The sequence below is a fragment of the Mustela nigripes genome, chromosome 4 (genome assembly GCF_022355385.1).
Source record: "Mustela nigripes isolate SB6536 chromosome 4, MUSNIG.SB6536, whole genome shotgun sequence".
NCBI lineage: Eukaryota > Metazoa > Chordata > Mammalia > Carnivora > Mustelidae > Mustela > Mustela nigripes.
In genome coordinates this window covers 5,122,797-5,141,650 of record NC_081560.1, presented here as the reverse complement: position 1 = coordinate 5,141,650, position 18,854 = coordinate 5,122,797, and the positions used below count along the sequence as shown (strand labels likewise).

General features: G+C 56.4%; 1 protein-coding gene across 3 annotated transcripts in view; it reads right to left on the bottom strand.

Annotated features, from left to right (window-relative positions):
* Nucleotides 1-18,854, bottom strand: part of PRKAG2 (protein kinase AMP-activated non-catalytic subunit gamma 2) — a 245,234-nt gene that overhangs the window by 157,311 nt on the left and 69,069 nt on the right. For all 3 annotated transcript variants that reach the window (XM_059396064.1, XM_059396065.1, XM_059396066.1), the window contains exons 2-3: nt 14,022-14,093; nt 8,161-8,440 (exon numbers count right to left, since the gene is read on the bottom strand). In XM_059396064.1, the coding sequence (XP_059252047.1) occupies nt 8,161-8,440; nt 14,022-14,093 (352 nt within the window). The remainder of the gene's footprint in view (nt 1-8,160; nt 8,441-14,021; nt 14,094-18,854) is intronic.

The following is an 18,854-nucleotide window of genomic DNA, read 5'->3' as shown; positions in this document are numbered from 1 at the left end:
AATATATGTGTATGTTTAAGGACCAAATAGGCAGAGGGAAGACTGTGGCAGCTCCTCAGGGCCCCACAAAGGAGCCACCACTGAGAGGTAGACTAAACTCAGTGAGGTCAGAGGGGCCGATGGGTTCTGAGGAGAACAATCCAGGTGTCCTCAGGAAAGGGACGGGTCAAACCTTGCTTAGCACCCAACCGTGTTCGGGGCCGACCAGCTCACATGCACCAATGCCACCCCTGAGCTTGGCAACCCTGTGCAGGGCCCCTGAATCCAGGATAAGCAGCTGTCTTGCAGGGGTGCCGTGGGGCACATGCAGGCTCCGGGTGTAGATCTGAACTTGAGTCTGCACAAAAAGCGCGCTGCTGAATGGTGTGGCCTTCATGGTGCCAAAGGGACATCCACACACTAGCGGTGCCAAGCCCGGAACAACCCAGAGAGGCCCAGAGGGCTGACGCTGAGTAATGGCAGCTCTGACGGGGCAGGCAGCCTTGTTGGGGCCATGAGGACAAACAGGTGTCCCCAGAGCAAAAACCCAGCAGTCTAAGGGAGAACAGAAACCACCACCAGAGATGGACGCAGGCTCGTGTCCCCGCCCCTCAGGACCCGTCTGTGTGTTTCAGGAGTCCCCCCATCAGCTGCTTGCTTCTCGGCCTGAGAATGTGTTCATCTCTCCTATCTTGAGGCAAACAGACCGACTCAAAACTTCCTTGAGCCCCAATCCATCCATTTCTACTAGTCTACCTTGCTTTGCCAGGATAGGCTCAGCAAGGCTACGGCAAGAAATAAGCCCCAGGTTCTCAGTGGTTCGACATAAAACAGGTTTCTTTTGGTCAGGTCACCAGTCCCCACGGGGAGGCAGCTGGCTCTGGGCTGCTCTCCCCACCGAGGACCTAGATCTGGCCCCAGCACTGTGGGCCCAACCCAGCTTCAGGGAGGGGCTGGGAGAAGCAGAGGAGCTCGCGCCACGACTGGGCACCGGGCGTGGCCACCCTTCACTCCCCTTCCCTTCCAGCTCACATGTCCCCTTCCCTTCGGACTCACAAGATATCTCCAACTCGGTCCTTGGCCAGGTCACACGCTCTCCTTCCCTTTCCTGCTGCTGAAACGGCTCTCCTGACAATCACCCACGAGGAACTGGCCTCAGGACCGGCCTCCTTCCTCCCCAGAGTGAGGGCATCTGAGCCCTGTGGTAACACCCCCCCCCCCCACACACACAAAAGTGTTCCTGTGATGTACAGATCACGAGCCAAACGTGACACGAACACCTGTTTCCTATCTGTGAAATGGCATCGCTGTCCCCTGGAAGGGTCACAGCGACACAGAAAATCACAGCGTGTGGGTCAGGAGTCTGAAATGAAGGCCGGCAGGTCCCCACGGCCTCTGAACCTGGGGGGGATCTTTCCTTGGCTTTTCAGCTTCTGGTGCCTCTGGCAACCCCTGGGGCTCCTCGGCTCGAGACACATCTCCCCCATCTCGGCCTTCCTCCCACCGTGTCCCCCTCTTCTTACAAAACACGAATTATGTCGGACGTGGCCCCCACCACCTCTAGGATGACTTTTTCTTAACTCGTTACATCCATAGCAGCTTTATTTCAATAAGGTCACATTCAGGGATTTTGGGGGGGGTTAGGACCTCAAACTGTCTCTTTTGTGGGGACACAGATAAACCCACAGAAATTATTGTAAGGACTAAAATGAACTGGTACTTTTTAATAATCCTCCCACTACAGAGAGATTTTAAAAATCTACCTCTATTTTAGCAATCTACCTGAAATAGAGGGTTTATCTCATCTGATTCTCCACCGAGCCCTTGCCTGGTAACTTGACCTTAATTCCTACATGAGCCCCATTTCTCTGGCCCGCACGCCTGCTGCTGCCCGTGGATTTGCCGCCGGATTCAGGGCCTTCCTAACACGGGTGGTCATGTCCAGAGCCTGCAGGAGATTCACGTACCACCAGGAACTCTAATAAACAGCAATTTCAGACGCAAGTTCCACTCACCAGGGCCTGTGGGAAGGTCACCTCTGTGAAACCGCCGGCCAGGACCAGCAGCAGAGAAAGCAGCTGCAGGCTGGTGGGTCGGCAGCTTCGTCCCTCACGGAGGCAGGGCTGGGATCCGACCTCAACCTTCCCGGGAGGCGGAGGGCGAGGCCCGATGGGTGGGTCGGTGTCCACGACCGTGTGGAGCAGCTGGTGGGCTGCCAGGAGCAGGAATTCGGTTTTAGCGGCAAGCTCTCTTTTGTGCGAAGGTGAGAGGGAGACCTCCTGCCTTTGGTGGAGAGGGAGCTTCTGCTTCTGTTCATGTCTGTGTTTCTGAAGCGTTTATTCTGACGCAGTGCATCGTCTTGTCTGTCCTTTATCGTTGCCGAGAGAGTCGTGCTTACTTCTCGGTGAACACGGCCAACGCCCCACATTCAGAAGGAGCCCGAGCCCGAGCCTGAGAGCTGAGCACATGGGTGGACTCAGGGGTGGACGGAGGGTACTGGGGTTGCTGGACGCCCGCTAGTGCCAGGCGCTGATCAAGACGCTGAGAAAGGAGCCTAGGACCGAAGAGCCCCTCCGCTCGGAGAGCTTACATTCCTCTGGGAAAGGCAGCCAAGGGAACCAGTCCGTTCACAGCACTCGCTGTGGAGAAGAAGCATGTAATGTGCAGAATGTGCTGATTTTGTGCAGGCCCCAGAGGAAGGCCCTGCCAAAGAGGTGGCGTGAAGAGGCAGGTGGGAGCCGGGGGTGCGGTGGTCTTCCCTGAACACGGGAACCCCCTGTACCTGTGTCCTTCCTCTCTTCCGTCCGACCCAGCACCGTGACTGGGCTGCAGTCTCTGGTCTCACTACCAGAACTCCCACGTCCTGCCCGACTCAGACGCACCTTCTGGAGCCTTGACTTCACTCATCGGACCACCCGTCACGGACGTACGCACTTCTCCCTTGAATGCGCCCTACCTTCTCTCAGACAGACCCCCCAGCTCTTCTCTACCCAGACCACCATCCGGATGCTCTGAGCATCCAACCTACCGACTTCCAGCGATGGTGAGAAAGGTGTGATGTTCACTCGCGTTTACATTCCCATTTTTTCACCCTTTACAAAAGAAAGGCCTGACACCCCAAGACTATATTTTTCCATTTTGGGGGACATGTGAATAACATACAGTTTTGCTCCAGATGGAAATTATTTTGGTGTAAGGAATCTCCAAGGAAACCCTTCTCTTTTCCTCTCTTCTAAATGGCTGGCTGTTGTCCGACTATTGGCTTAGAGATTCCTAAAATCTTCTCCTTCCAGCAGAGTCTTCGCCTCTGGGTTAAAAGTAGATTGTGGGGCGCCTGGGTGGCTCAGTGGGTTAAGCCGCTGCCTTTGGCTCATGTCATGATCTCAGGATCCTGGGATAGAGTCCCGTATCGGGATCTCTGCTCAGCAGGGAGCCTGCTTCCCTCTCTCTCTCTCTGCCTGCCTATCTGTCTACTGTGAACTCTCTGTCAAATAAATAAATAAATAAAAATCTTTAAAAAAAAAAAAAGAATGAGAAATTATTTGTACCTATTCATTAAAAAAAAAAAAAAAAAGTAGATTGGGGAGTTCAACTCAGACCACCTGAGTTCAAATCTTGGTTCTACCACGTACCAGCTGTGTGGGCCTTCGCTCCATGACGTACCCTCTCTGTGGCTCAGTTTTTATTTTGATAAAAATGGTAAAAAGTCACTTTATAGAGTCTTACACAAGGACTAAAGTAATTGTCAGGAAGGACGCACTCAGGAGACAGGGTAAAGCATTTGTCGTTATTTGTGATTGTTAGGCGTAATATTTGTAATGACAACAATTAGAAAGCGAAGTTTAGTGACATGACACGAAGCCACTCTTGAGGTCCTTGCTGACTGTGCAAAATTATTTTATTATTTTAAAAAACTTCAATCTTATTATTTGAGTTCATGAACATATTGACCGGGCTTTCTTTTGCTCGTCTCCAAAGGCAAGATTCAGTTCTAAAAACCCCTTTGAAGATAAAGCTTCACCCTTCTGGAAGCTTCTCCTGCCGCATGATTGCTTTGGACTTCTGGTGCTACTAGACGGTAGCTCGGTCCAAACACTTCAGACTCTGCGGACCAGATCCTACGGCTGCAACATGATGGCAGTCACAGTCCAAAGAGCCAAACAGGCGTGACTGTTTTCAACAGAGCTTTATTTGTAACAACAGGTGGCCAGTCAGATTTTGTCCCCGGACTCTGGTTTGCCCACCACTGTTATTAGAAGACGGGGCAGAAGAGTGGATGATTGTTTTGGGTGGGATTAGACCTTGACCATCATGAGAATTATGTTTGGGGCTACAGTGGGGCTGGAGGGAGTATGATAAAAACCCAGAGTCCCCAAGACATGCCTCGAATCCACACGCCACTGGATCAGCAGAGCAGAGGGAGTGGGAGGTAGCAGCCGTGCCTCACTAGCAGGTCCTCCATGGGATGGATCCTTCTAGAAGCAAGATTTGGTTCTCTTCCCTGGGCCACAAACACCAGCCAACCTGGGAATCGCTGGTCCCAAGGCCAGATGTGGCATCGGGATCCGTAGCTCCCACCTGCATTCCCTTTCTTGTTCTCAGAGCGTCTGAAGAGGACCGCGCTCATGACTTCTCTCCGACTCCTTCCTTTGCCCCGATCCTTGATGACGGTGCTCGTCAAGCTCGACTACACATCCGTGCCACCCGGGGAGCTGCTGAACCTTCAGATTCTAGGTCCGCCCTGTGGGGCCTAAGTCACCCGATAGAAAGACAGGCTGCAGCCAGAACTCCAGGAGAAATGGGCCTGGCCTCGAGAGGCAGGACTTGGAAAACATCCTTCCTTGTGCTGGTCGGACACAACGCAGGGTTGCCGCCTACGGAGGGAGTGGTGTGCACACTTACAAGTGTACATAGAGTGACGGGATGGAGCCCCCAAAGGAACGCTGTGTACCCGCCCGCATGCCGGGCACTGGGAGAGTAGAGTGTGAGAGCTGCCTGTTGGGCTCTTCTCTGGGAACTTCCTGCCCATGTCTGGGGTGGGGTGGGGGGGTGGGTCATGGGTCATTCTAGTCTTGCTGCAGGATCTGCCCCTCCCCCCACAACCAGCCGGTTCAGAGACCCTGACTGGGCGAATCAGGTATCCTATAATGACTTCCGCGTGGCAAGAGGAGAGACACAGAGACAATGAAGTCTCTGGATCTCATGGAAAGATCCGCGCACTCTCGCTGCCAAGGCCCCCACAGCCAGCCCGGTCCCCTTCCTTCCTGAGTCCCCAGCAGTCAGCTCTTCTTTGAATCCTATAAATACCCCCAAATCCTTCCAATGAGTTGTTTTCCTTGTTTTTTTTTTTTAAAAAAAAAGTGGTATGAAAGAAGGATGGGGACCAAAATTCGATTCAGAAATGAGGCTAGAGAAGCCCGCTTTCCGCCCCTCGTACAGAGGCAGCTCGAGACGTCCAGCAGGCCACAGAGCTGTTACACGGTCAGTGTCCATCACAGACAAAAAAACCCGATCGCTCGCAAGCTCAGCTCTTCTCAGCACCAAGGCTGGACAGGAAATGTCTCCCAGGGGCCTTGGGGAACGAACGACGTCTTTGCGATGCTCTTCCAGGGGACACCGTGGGTCTCACGGGCTGTTTCTCATAAAGACCCTCCACGCAGACTGATGAGAGACATTACTCTCAGGCTCCATCATGCGAAACCCGTACCGGGGCAGCGGGGAGCAACACACGGTCTGGGGCCCTGGATCCAGGAACTGATTCAAGTAGGCGGGAAGGCAGCAGACGGCACACTCTGCAAGCACGCCCCCTGCGAGCACATCTGCAGACCAGGCAGCAGGGAGCCCAGGCGACCCTCCTCCCGGCCCAGTAGGGCACCCCTCCCGCCAGGAAACCGACCTTCATTAATGACAGGGCCTGGCAGGATGGGCTTCCACTTGGGGAATATCCATGGTCCTGGGCTCAGTGGTCCAGGGTCAAGAGCATGGGTCTTGGGACCGGCCTACTCTGGTCTGAGCCTCCCCTCCCAGGGAGCTCCTGTGCAGAAGCCAAGCGCCCAGCCCCACCTGATCAATGCTTGTTTTCACAAGCAGCTGGAGCCAACCAGAGCCTCCCCGAGCTCAGTCTACAGCTGCCTGGCCAGATGGTAGAGAAGAGCCTTGACAAGTTATGGATACTCCATATCATCTTAGAAGACAGACCCTGGAAACAGGATTTTCTGGCCAAGAACATTGAAGAGCCCTTTAAAATGCCAAACAGAAAAAGGCAGCATGGCCTTCTGCTTCCCAGGGAGCTGCAGGGCCAGCCCAGCACCACCACCCAACTCACCACTCTCCCAAACTCCGTGTCTTGGCGGCTCCCTTCCGCCTTCAGAAATGACCCTGGCCTTCACAGGCTGGCCCGTCTCCACCCACAGATCCTCTCCATTCCCAGCCCTTGACGTGAACCGTACATCTTGGCTTTTCCTATGTGACCCATGGACTGGCCTAGACAGTGTCCTCTCCACTCATGCCTTTCCGGGAGCCTCAGAATGTGAACTTTTTGAATGGGTAACACTGCAGACGTAATCCGTTAAGACAAGATGCGACTATACTAGAGCAGAACGGTCTGCTAATCCGAGACTTAGCTCTTACAAGAAGTGGAGCGGAGACCCACGGCACAGACACACGAAGGAAAGATGCCGTTCGAAGATGGAGGGAGAGGCAGGGATTGGAGTGACGCTGCTCTAAGGCAACGGGGACCACGGGTTACCGGCACCACCAGAAGCCAAGAGAAAGACGTGGAATAGATTCTCCCTGAGACCCTTCAGAGGGAGAAGCACCTTTGCCATTCGAGTGGCATCTTGAATTTGGACTTCCGGCCTCCAGAACTGTGACAGTCTACATTTCTGTTGCTCGAACCACTCGGTTGTTACGGCAGCCCCAGGAGGCTAATACAAGGTAGTTCCGTTATAACCAACACAGGCGTGATGCCACCAGTGAAACAAGGCGTCCTGACGTCGACCCACCCAGCATCCCCTCCTCTTAGAGGATATTTGAGAGTTTCACGATCTCGGTCAAGGAAGCCTCAACTCTCTCAAGAGCGTTAGGACATCAGTGCCTGGACACTCCCCTCTCCCTACTGGGTTTGTAGACTTAATTCCCAATGGCATGTCACCCAGTGGCTGAAGGGCCACTCTGACCCATGACCTTTGTGCATTGACGCTTAGGGTCAGTCATTAGGGGGATGACGTCAGGGGTACCAGCAACCATACCCCACTCCACACAGAAAAGGAAAGAGAGAGCCCCTGCCCTTTCCTCCTAAGCCCCGGACACTGAATCTGTGCTCTGTGCCTTGGTCGTGCCAATCAAGTATTGCTTTATCCTGCGGGTCCTGAGTGTAACACGCGATCTGGAAAAAAAAAGGAAGGCGACCGACCGACTGCACGCCAAAGGGCGAGTTTGGTTCCCAAATTCCTGCCGTCCCAAACAGGAGCTGTCTAATCATCATGGAGACTCAGATGGCGTGGGGAGATGTGCTAAGACACGGGGAAGGAGGAAACCCGCTCTGTCTACTTTGCGGCTTGTCCGTTACACTCCCAGGTATGATCAACGGTGCTCAACTGGGAGTATTTTGTCCTTAAGTCACAGATACTCACGAGGGTGAAGAGTGCTCACCTAAACACACATTTTCTTCCTTCCCTTGTTTCCCCAGTAAATCAACCCCAGCTGCCCAGCACCCAAAACAGAAAGTCAGGATCTGTCAGAAACAGGTCCATTCAAACCCCACAAAACCAAGCCACAGGTAGTGAGGAGCACATCTGGCAGAGCAAACCAAGGTCTGGGTCCTCTGGCCCCAGGGAATGTGCCAAAGCTTGGCTTGCTGCGGGTGCAGATTTCAGGGAAGCCTATGGGCCCAGGTTTCATGTAGCTGTCCTTACAAGTCCCACTGGGAGGACGGATGTTTGCGCTGCCCCCGTACCGACGGCTTTGTGTAGGCAGAAAGTGGCAGGTGGAAACCAACCGTGTTCTGGAGAGAGCGCTGTCCTTGGGGGACAGACAAGACGCATGCACTCGGCACCAAGTCACCGACACCCCCCCGGCTGGCCTGGGTGCCCCTGTGAATGGCATGTGCCCCACCGGCCCTCGGAGGTCAGGTCCCCAGCAGCCCAGCACCCACCTGAATCAATAGCATCAATGTCTTACTTTTTCTGGAGCGGGAGAAGAACCTGATGCCCCCGGGGGAGGTAGACGGGTTGGAGTTGGGAGAAGAATCCTTGGACGAGGAGCGGAAGATCCCGCTGAAGCTCATGCGGCGGGGGGAGCGGGGTGGGGACTCCTGATAGGAGAACGGGAACACGGTTTTGGGAGAGCCAGGGCTGGTCTTGGGTCTCACGGGAGCGGACACGGGGCTGGAGGGCCGGTGTTGGGGGCCTCTGGAGAAGAACCCTTTAGAGGGGCTGCCCGAGCTGCAGGGGCTGTCCACCTGGGGAGAGACAGACAGACAGACGGGTCATTCCGAGCACAGGCACTCAGCCCTCAGCCCTGCACTGAGTCGGTCCCTCCCGTGCCTGCCCCTCTGGACGGTTCTCTGTCACGAGGCTGCTCCTCCGTGGCCCCAGCCCCAGAAACAGCCCTGAGCTCTTGTGCAAACACAGGGGGCCACCCCACGGTCTGGAGGAAAGCACGGGACCCAAGGGGGCTCGTCCGCGCCACCCGGAGGCCCACTGACTGCGCCCCAGCTCTCCGGAGGAAGTTCCTGGGACGGGAAAGGCGGCAGGAAAGGCTGGAGGCCTGGGTTCCCCTTCATCCCATCCGGGGGTCTGTCCTCCGGCCTTTACTTCTCGACTCCTGACACTCTGACACTGTCCCTCTCGAGGTCTGACTACACCGACGCGATGTTCTCTTGGCCCTCGTCGGAGGAGGAAACAGGCATCTCTACGACCTGAACCGCGGTGAGCCCAGGGCTCGGGTCCGACGTGACCTGGCGCTGGAAGCATGGATGTCCCCTCCGAGCTGCTGTGGCACGGGACGACGGGGGTTGTGGACAGAGCTCAGGAAGCAAGTGAACAAGGCCGAATACCTCGGGGGCGCACTCCATGGGTGACTTGACCTTGACGGTCTGGGAAATGTCCGGACTCTTCCTGTAACTTCAAGCCCAAGCGTACAGCTCACAGACTTGGAGGCACATCGGGTGTGTCCTGCTGGGGGGCGCAGGGACTGGTACTTGCAGCCCGAGGGGAAGGGTCTGACCCCAGCTCACCCCTCACTGGGCCCTCCTGACTCACTTGGGCTCTCTCTGTGCCTGTTTCCTCATCTGTTAAGACCAGGTGTCGTGCCCACCCCTGATGCACAGGAACCGGCTCTGCATGTTCTGCTCCTGCCGTGGCTTCGGCAAACTTGCAACACAGGAGCCGGAAGGACCTCAGGGCCCTCCTGGTCCCACAGCAGGAAAGAATAGCAGCTTGTCCACACGGCTCCTGGGGCACACAGGCCAGGGAAGCAGCCAGCACAGAGACCCTGGGAGGCCACTCGGCAGGTGGCCACAGATGTATGAAGGCAGGTGAGCCCATGTGACCAAAGGCAACCTCTGTGCAGCTCTGGCCGCTCTGTCCACAGGGGGCCAGTGGGGGGCCCAGGGCCCCTGTGAGCTCTCCCACCACCAGAGGGAACCCCGAACTGGGCTTGTGGCTCCTTCCAGAAGGCTGTGCCCTTGTGCGGACCCCTTCGGTGACCCTTAATCACAAGTCACTTCTCCCTGCAACTCTCCACCCTATGCCCGAGGGCCCGTGTGGCCATGCGGGGGGAGCACCGGCTGGCTCCCAATCCCTTGGGCAGGTGAGTTTCCAAGCCAGAGGACGGGCACAACAGATGCATCACGCAAGCACCTCTCCTCCTAGAGAGGCCAAGTTTTTCTTTGTCCATTTAATACAGAAAACATCTAACCCTCCAACCCTGTCATTAGCGCTCTGGGTCTTGCTACTCTCTCCCTCCCCACGGGACTCAGGCTTTCTGGAGTTTTTCTGAACCCCAAGGAGAAGCTCTCCAGGTAACAGATGTGGCTGTCGACACGGGGGGTGGGGGCAGGGGGGAGGAAGAGCACACAGGGTGGGAAACGACCCTGCAGCGCACAAGCAAGGAGTGTGGACACAGGGACCGGAGGTGGAAGCCGGCCCAGCATCCGGCAGCCTGGACGAGTGACTTAAGCTTCAGGGTCCTCCTCCGTCCAGCGGGGACACTAGGTCGACTCACTGGGTCTGTGCTTAAGGAGACCGCCGACAGGGAAGCCCCGGCACAATTTCTGGACACGGTAAGTCTATGCGTATTTGATCCACACGCCTCGTCATGAATTAGGAACGAACAGTTGCTTGATATGCGCGGAATGTTAGGGAGGCCGGGCTGAATCATGGAAGGATACCACATGCGGCCTAAGAACCTCACTCTTCTCTGAGGCTTTTTAGCCAGGGAGTGGCACAGTCAGATTTGCTCGGGGCCGACCATCTGCTAGCCTCTCCCCGTCACTTGCCAAGCACCACTAGCCGGAAGCCAGGAGAAGGGGCCAGTGGGACGCAGGGTGAAGGTCACAAAGCTGGTAAGTGGTGACATGGGACTTCGGGGCCCGTGGCCTTAACCTTTACACCGTATCGGTCCCGAGAGCGGCAGAAACAGCCGAGAGGCGGAGCAGCCTGGTAGACGTGCGGTGACGTCAAGGTCAAGTCTGAGGGCAGAGGCCGGAGTCCCGTTCAGGCGCTACTTGCAAGGCCAACCGCACAGCGGAGCCCCATGTTTGCTCCGCTCCGCACCGTGCTGGGAGCTCCGCAGGGAGAAGGCAGAACCACCGAGCCGGTGCTGGCCTCGGGGTCGGGCGCGGGGGGACAAGACGGGGATGGCAGGCAAGGCGTGGCCTATGAAGAAAGGGTGAAACACTGTCCCACGGGGGTCGGGGGGTGGAGTCAGAGAAAACCCGAAAGCTGATGGGCTTTGGACAGGCTGATGGGTGGAGGGCACCCAGGGCCTGAGAAGGAGGAGACAGAATGGGAAGCGCAAACAGCCATTTTCTTGGGCCGCCAGGGATGGGTGGCGCCAAACACCACCGGGGAGCCCGCCATGGGGGGGGGGGCGGCTCTGCGTGCCAGCCTGAACCTCGTTTGATAAACCAGGGGGAAGCCTAGGGTTCTCCTGCCTGGGATTCCACTCTGTACTGAGAGTTCCAGGCCAACTGAGTCAGGCACTGAGGAGGAACCCAGAGAAAGTAGACCTTTCCCCAAAAAAGGCCAGATAATGGGAGACACGGCCAGCTCCGCCTTCTCCCATGGGGGCGGACCGTGAGAGCCTAATCGTGCTCCTGGGCAGTGGGAGCCAGCACGCCTCCATCTGCTCCGCCCACTAGGTGGGGGTGATGCAGATCCGGGCGTCAATGGAAGGTGCCAGGGACGGGGCCTCAGCTTGTGCCTAGAGCAAGCTGCTGTCCAACAGAACTTCGGTAAATGTCACTGGATGAGTCCCTGTGTCTGGATGAACAAAAGGGCCCAGAGACCCCCCCAGGTGTGTGCTGCTGGGCAGGAGCAAACGCGGGGCAGGCAGTCGGGCCGTCTGCCAGGAGGGCCGCTGAGGCAAAGGCCAGGCTGCCTGGTGCTCAGAACGCCCTCCCCACCGGCCCAGAAGCCACGCCATGCTGGCAGACCCAGAGTGACGCCCGTCGTGTGGAAAGATCTAGAAATCCTGGCATTGAGCTTCCCCGAGGGGCTGGCCTGGGAACCACAGGCTTCAGCTGTGTGGAGTCAAGGGGACCAGAAGCGCCTCACAGACGCACAGTGTGCGACAAAGAGCTGCCGTCTCGAGGGGGAAAGACAGCACAGACGGGGTGAAGTGAGGGGCCTGGGGGACCGCATGGACAGACATTATGGCACGCCAGGTAGGTGTCCTGCAGGCATCAGCAGCACCTGTGAAGGGGTGCTTCTGTCTCCCTTCGTATGGGCTCCTGGGACCCAGAGGGGCCGCCAAGCACCCGCCTGTTCCCACACATCTGTGCCCGCGGAGCCTAGCGGCACCTCCCACCCTCTTGGCCGCCCGCATCACGTCTGCAGAAAGGACTGGCTGCCCGAGAATCTAACCCACGTGCCCCTTCACAGGGGTGTTGACACCGTGATCTGGGTTGCGAAGAGGAAGGATGGAATCTGGCCGGGGAGGAGCGCGGCCCTTCCGAGGCGGTCTAGAGAGTCTTCTTGGTAGTGGCCAAACTCTGCCTCTCAAAAAGGCCGGCTTTCCGTCTATATAATGCCAGGTCGCTGGAGTCTCACGGGGATTCACTGGAGAACCGCCAAGGTTCAAGGGTCAGGAGGAGGGAGGGGGATGGGGCAGAGGTGCGCGTGGGGAAGCCAAGGGAAGGCCACGGGCAACAGGTCAGTGGGAATCCCAGGCTCCGCGCCCTGTCCACTCGCAGCCAGTGGCCTGTCTCGGGTTATGTCGGGGAGAAGCGCCTTCCCAGCTGACTGGGCACGGAGGTCCCTCCATCTCCTGCACCACCGCCCAGACCCTCTGGAACAATTCACTGCCTTCTTGGGAGGTCACGCCCTCGTCTCCTGCGAGGCCACAGGCACGGGAGGCCCGTGTCCCACACGTCATCATCACCAGTGTCCCGCAGCATTCAGAGGATACAGTAAACCCTCCAAGGTCCCTCTCTGCTCTGCAGTCACGCATTTGTGACAGTGATTTGGCTCTGGAACCCTCTGGGAGCCCCCAAAATGGGGGCTGGTGGGGCTGGATGAGGCCCCAGTCCTCACCGTGGGTCTTTACTGCATGCCCAGTCCTGCCTTAGGTTTCACTTGAAGGAGGGCATCTCAGAGTCAAACCCTTGGACGCGGCCAGCCCGAGGGGACAAAGAGGTCGGCCTGCAGCCTCAGACTGGCCTGCTGGGCGGGGAGGTCTGCTTCTCCTTCCTGAGAGCATCCTCTGAGTGCCGTCTTGGGCTGGGCCACAGTGACTGCTCATCGGGCCGCCTGCTCACTCAGGACGGGGAGCTGGGAACAGTGGAAACCCAGACGGGGAGCTGGGAACAGTGGAAACCCACACGCCTGACCCAGTACGTTGCCTTCATTGTGGGCAATTCGAATGCTTAGGGAACAGGCTAGCTTCCCCAGCACGGGCGCTCTCGCCACCGCCCCAGGCTGCCAGTACCCAGAGCTGAAGCATCGTGGGGTTCTGAATCTCCACTCAGACAAGGCTCATGGCAGCCTGGGGGCCGGCCCCTCGCCACGCCACCTCTCACTGGGCTGTGGGTAATGGGGCCAGGAAGGACTTGCCACCCAGCTCTCTGGGTGCCCCCTCGGTCCTGACTGCAGGCTGCCTTGACTTTCCCTTTCTCGCCAGGTCCAACGACCCTCATGGGATACACACTCCTTCTTGGCTGCCTGACCCTGGATGGCCACCAGCCTTGTTGAGCTGCTGACTGGCCGGTGGGGGAGGAGGCAATGAGCTACAGAGAGGCAAGGAAAAGTGGTGTGGACACCGAAGGGAAGGAAGGCCTAGAACAGGACGGGTGTGGGGTGTGGCAGGCGGAAGGGATTCATGCCCAAGATGGGACAAGCCAAAGCCTTGGACTGTCTCCAAATTGCCCATTTACTGATCCTTTTAGCCTCTTCTCTTGGCTTATTGTTGATTTTCCATGTTACCTCTGCCTTCTTTGGGGAGTCTGAGGGGGCCATGGCTGAACCCAGACAGAGAAGAAGAGAAAGGAGCAAAGCCCGGCAGGCTCTCAGATTAGACAGCTGGCAGGTGGGAGGAGCATGGCCGCATGAGGTGGGTGCACTACTGGTAAGCAGGTGCAGTGCAAGTAGGAGCACAGGTGGATGAGCAGGTGGGAGCACAGGTGCATGTGAAGGTGGGAGCACAGGTGGATGAGCAGGTGGGAGCACAGGTGCATGGGCAGGTGGGAGCACAGGTAGATGTACAGGTGAGAGCACAGGTGGCTGAGCAGGTAGACATTTTTCCTGGGCTCTCACTGAGGGAGTCTTGCCTCAGTGGCACCTCAGGTGAGCCATGAGAAGCTGTGAGAAATGCGGCCTCACCTTACGAGAAGAATGCTTTTCTGAGCTCTCCAGGTCTCCATCCAGGAGCGGCATGGCAAAGGAACTCAGGTCCTAGAAAGGAAAGAGAGCATATGGTCAACAGGATGGCCCTCAGGTGTCCATCCAGCCTTGCCCGGAGGCAGCACTGGCTCTATGCACGCACCATGTCCCCTTCCTGAGTCCTCCATGAGCACCGACCACCACGGAGGGGTGTGGATGCAAAGGGAGTAAAACGAGGGGTGACAACATGTTAGCTTCTTCAAAGAACCTGAGCATGCATCCCTTCTAGAACATGAGGCTACACTGCGCCCCCCATCACCGAGGTAGGAGCGAGGGGAAGAGGTCGGGACTGGAGGCAGGAAGGAAAGCGCCCCAGGAGGAAAGCAGGAGTGGACAGCAAAGGCTTCTCGGCGCCTTGGGAATGGCTCATGGACAGGCCCCCATCTCAGGACACAGAACGTGGGGCCTCAAGGAAGCAGTCCAGGATGCGCGTCTTCCCGGGAGAGATGACAGGGCCTCGTGGGGAGGAGCTCGGGGCTGGTGGCTGGGCTGGAGTGGTCAGTGAAGTCGGGTCATGGCCAAGAGGAGTGGTGTGTGTCCAACTTGGGTCACTTCCCCCGTCCCTCTGCTCCTCCTCCCCCTGGTCTCACCTGGTGACCTCCTGCACAGCCTGGAAAGAAGCTGCGTGTAGGAGAACTTGCCTGAGTTCTTAACCTTTCTTTTTTTCCCTTTTCATTGTGGTAAAATGCATGTAACATAAAGCTTTCCATCTTAACCATGTTAAGCGCACAGCTTAGTAGTGGTAAGCACGTTCCCACCATGCCATCATCACCACCATCTGCCTCCAGAATGTTCTCATCTTGCAAAACAGAAATTCTGTCCCCATGAGACAACTCCCCATCCCCTTCGCCCAGAGCCCGGCAATCACCATCCTGCTTTCTGTCTCTATGAACATGAAAAGGCGCTGCCTCAATTACATGGAATCATGCACTATTTGGCTTTTTTTTTTTTTTTTTAAGATTTTATTTATTTGACAGACAGAGATCACAAGTAGGCAGAGAGGCAGGCGGGGGCGGGTGGTGCGGGAAGCAGGTTCCCCACTGAGCAGAGACCCCAATGTGGGGCTCGATCCTAGAACCCTGAAATCATGACTTGAGCCGAAGGCAGAGGCTTTAACCCACTGAGCCACCCAGGCACCCCTGGCTTTTTTTGTGACTGGAATATTCATTCTACTTAAGCACAATGTCTTCAGAGTTCCTCTGTGACGTAGCCTGTGTCAGAGTTTCCTTCCTTTTGGTTCCATTGTAGCGATGCACCACATCTTGTCTACTCATTCAACCACCAGTGGACACTTGGGTCCCTTCGACCTCTTAGCCCTGGTGAGCTGCTGTGAACATAGGTGTTGAAGTATGTCTCCCCCATAACCGCCCAAAGTCATAGATTGAAGTTGTAACTCCCAGATCCTCAGAATGTGACTGTCTTTGGAGATAGGGTCTCCACTGAGTTAAAATGAGGTCATATGGGTGGGCCCTGATGCAGTGTGGCTACTGTCCTTGAGGAAGAGATTATTAGGACACCAACACAGAAGGAAGACCATATAAAGACACAGACAGAAGATGGCCATCTACAAGTCAGAAAGAGGCCTCAGAAGACACCAACCCTTCCAACTCCTTGATTTCAGACTTCGAGCCCCCAGAATGGTGAGGACAGAAAGTAACCCAGCTCTGTGCTACTCTGTCATAGCAGCTCTAGCAAATGAATTCGTATACATATATTTCGTTGAGATCCTGCTTTCAATTCTTTGGGTAAACACCCCAAAGCGGAATTTCTGGATCCCATGGGAATCCTATTTTTAATATTCTTGAGGAACCGCCAGCCCGTTCTCCACAGCAGAGGCCCTGCTTCGCATTCCCACCAACAGGGCACAAGGTTCCAACGTCTCCACATGCTCACCAATGCTTGCTACTTTCTGGGTCTGGTTTTGTTTCTATAGGAGCCATCTTGAAGCATGTCGGCTGGTACCTCATCATGGTTTGGATCCTCTGATGGGATCTTTCATATGGGACCTCTTTTCAGGAGCTTCTGGCCATTGGTGAAGCTTTTTCGGAAAAATATCTGTTCAAGAAGCCCTTTGACCATTTTTTAACCCAGGTGGCTTGTCATTGAGTTGGTAGGAGTTCTTTCTGTATTTTGGACACTAACCTTCTATCAGATACATGATTTGCAAATATTTTCTCCCATTCTGGAGGTTGTCTTTCACTCTGTGGATTGTGTCCTTTGGGGGCACAGTTCTTAATTTTGAGGTGGTCCCATTGATCTATTTTTACTTTGTTGCATCTGCTTTTGGTGTCATAATCAAGACTTCAGGGCCAAATCCAATGTCATGAGCTCTTCCCCTCTGTCGTCTTCCAAGCCTATTTTAGTTTCAGCTCTCATGTTTAGGTCTGTGATCTGTGCTCAGCTAGTTTTCCTGTATGGTATAAGGTGTAGGTCCAACCTCACTCTTCTCCAGGTCCATAATGTCCCCAACACCATGCGCTGGAAAGACTGTCTTTCTCCCACTGAATGATTTTGGCACTCTACTCACAAATCATTTGGCCACATATGTGATGGTTTCTTGGGGGGTTTCTATTCTATTCCATTGGTCTCTATGTCTGTCTTCCTGCCAGCACCACACTGTTTTAATTACTATGAACTTGTAATAGGTTTTGATATCAGGAACTATGAAATATCTTACTTTGTTCTTTTTTATTATTATTATTTTCAAAAATTGTTTTGGCTACTCAGGGTTCCTTGAGTATTTCCATACAAATCCACTTAGGATAGATTTTTTTTCCCCATTTCTTCCCCAGAAGGCGCCAGCTCTCGGGCTTGTTCTCCAAGACTTTCAGCCTTGCCCCTTTCAGGCCATCTCAAACCTCTGCTCCAAGAGCGAACCCTGAAGTAGTGGGCCTTATAGTACATGGGCCCCTCCCCTCATGCCCTGGGGAACTTGGCAATGGCTTCCACACCTGTTCCAAGGGAACACACTGGGGACTCGGGTCCCACCACAGAGGCGAGCCGGTTAGCCTACAGTGCAGTACGGGCGTCCCCACCATTCCGCTGGCAGCCCAGGGGGACGGCCCCCAGCTTCCCAGGGGACCGCTGGGAGGAGCCACGGTCAAGAGCTCTGGGCCAGGCCTCACAGCCTCCAGTGCAGGCCCCGTGGATCTGCCAACCTCTGCAGCCTTGTTTCTGATGTGTTCCACACCCCGGCACGTTTCCGCAAGCGCGGATGGACTGCTGCGGCTCTTCCGCGCCCGGCTGCGCATCCGTGGACACTCCGCTGGGAAGGCCATCTCGGTCCCTTGCACACCTCAGTTCAAGGCCGTCCTCTGGCAACTGTCCATCCCGGGAGAACAGACCCTGCTTTGCGAGAGTCCCTCCTGCACAGGGCTGGCCTCTGGCACAGAGCCTGGCCCAGGGCCGAGCGGGGACAGCCAGCTCTGGTCCCCGCTCTCCGCCTGCCCTAAGCTCGCGGCCGCCTCTGGGCTTCGCAGCTCTTCCTAACCTTCACCCCCAACCGCCAGTCCTGGGTCGCACGGGGTGAACTTCTACAGACCATGCAAGGCCCAGTCCCCGTATTATCTCCGGCGCGGACCCGCCTTCAGGCAGAACAAATTCTTCTCTTCTCTGTGTTCCCACCACTGAAGACAAGCCCTGATGACAGGACTTCTCAGGCCACACTGTGCTCCTTCATCAGTCTGCTTCTCCGGCTAGACTTCCAGCTCATCGGGGGCAAGGGCGGGCCATTTGCGTGGCTCTTCCCTGCCCGCATCTGCGGGACGCGCGGTGGGCACCCAGGGTTTGAACCCGCACCCCCTGACCCCGCGGCGGCCAGAGGCAGGGCAGCGCCGTCTGAGCCGACGGCCCGGCAGCGAGCAGGCCCTGCGCGGTTCAGCTCCTTGGGAAGGAGGACGGGCCAGGTGTGGGTGCTTATCTCCCATTTTAATGAGTACATTCCTCTCCGGTTTCAAATAATCATTACCCTCGAACATTCGTGCGGTACAACAGTTTCCACACACGAAAGCCTTTTCACAAATACTTATTTGTTCCTTAAAGCACCATCAGGCTCTCGCCCCGAGGCCCCCAGCAGCGAAATGACTCATGTTAGCCAGTCTTTGAAAGGGATGCTGGTCCGGCTCCCCTCACGGGCGGCCTCTGGAAGGCAGGGCTCCCGCGAGGTCCCCGCCGCTATTCCTGACCCGCGCGAGCTCCTTAAAGCCTCCGGTGTCCCCCACCCCGGAGGCCTGCCTCCCCCTCAGCAGCCCCTGCCGGCCTGGGCCTGCCCGCCGGAGCATCCCCGGGCGGGAGGGGCAGGCTTTGCCGGAAAGCCCCCCCCCAACCCCTCACCCCCACCCCAGCCGCACATTCCAGGATTCTAATCTCGGCTCCCATCTCTCAGGGCTCACCGAGAAACAGCGAGAAACAGCGCGCACCTTGGAGGCCAGGTATGGGGAAATCTGGAGCTGTGGCCACAAGACTATTAGCCAGTGGAATAATCGAGACCTGGCCTCCTAGCTCAGCTGACCTTCCAGAAGGCCCAGGCTCGCAGAGCCTGCCCTGGCCATGTGATTTCTAAATATTAAACTCCCAGCAGAGCTTCGTGCTTTCCTCACAGCTTTATCTTCGTCTCACCATCCCTGAACCTCCTCTTCGGGTCTGCCAGCCAGGCAGGCCGGTCCTGGCACTGGGGGGCATTTTGCTGGGCAACGTGGAGGCACCAGGAGATGCAGGAAGAGCTGGTGGCGGCCCAGAGACTCTGGGCTTGTTGCTGGCCGCACACACTCCATT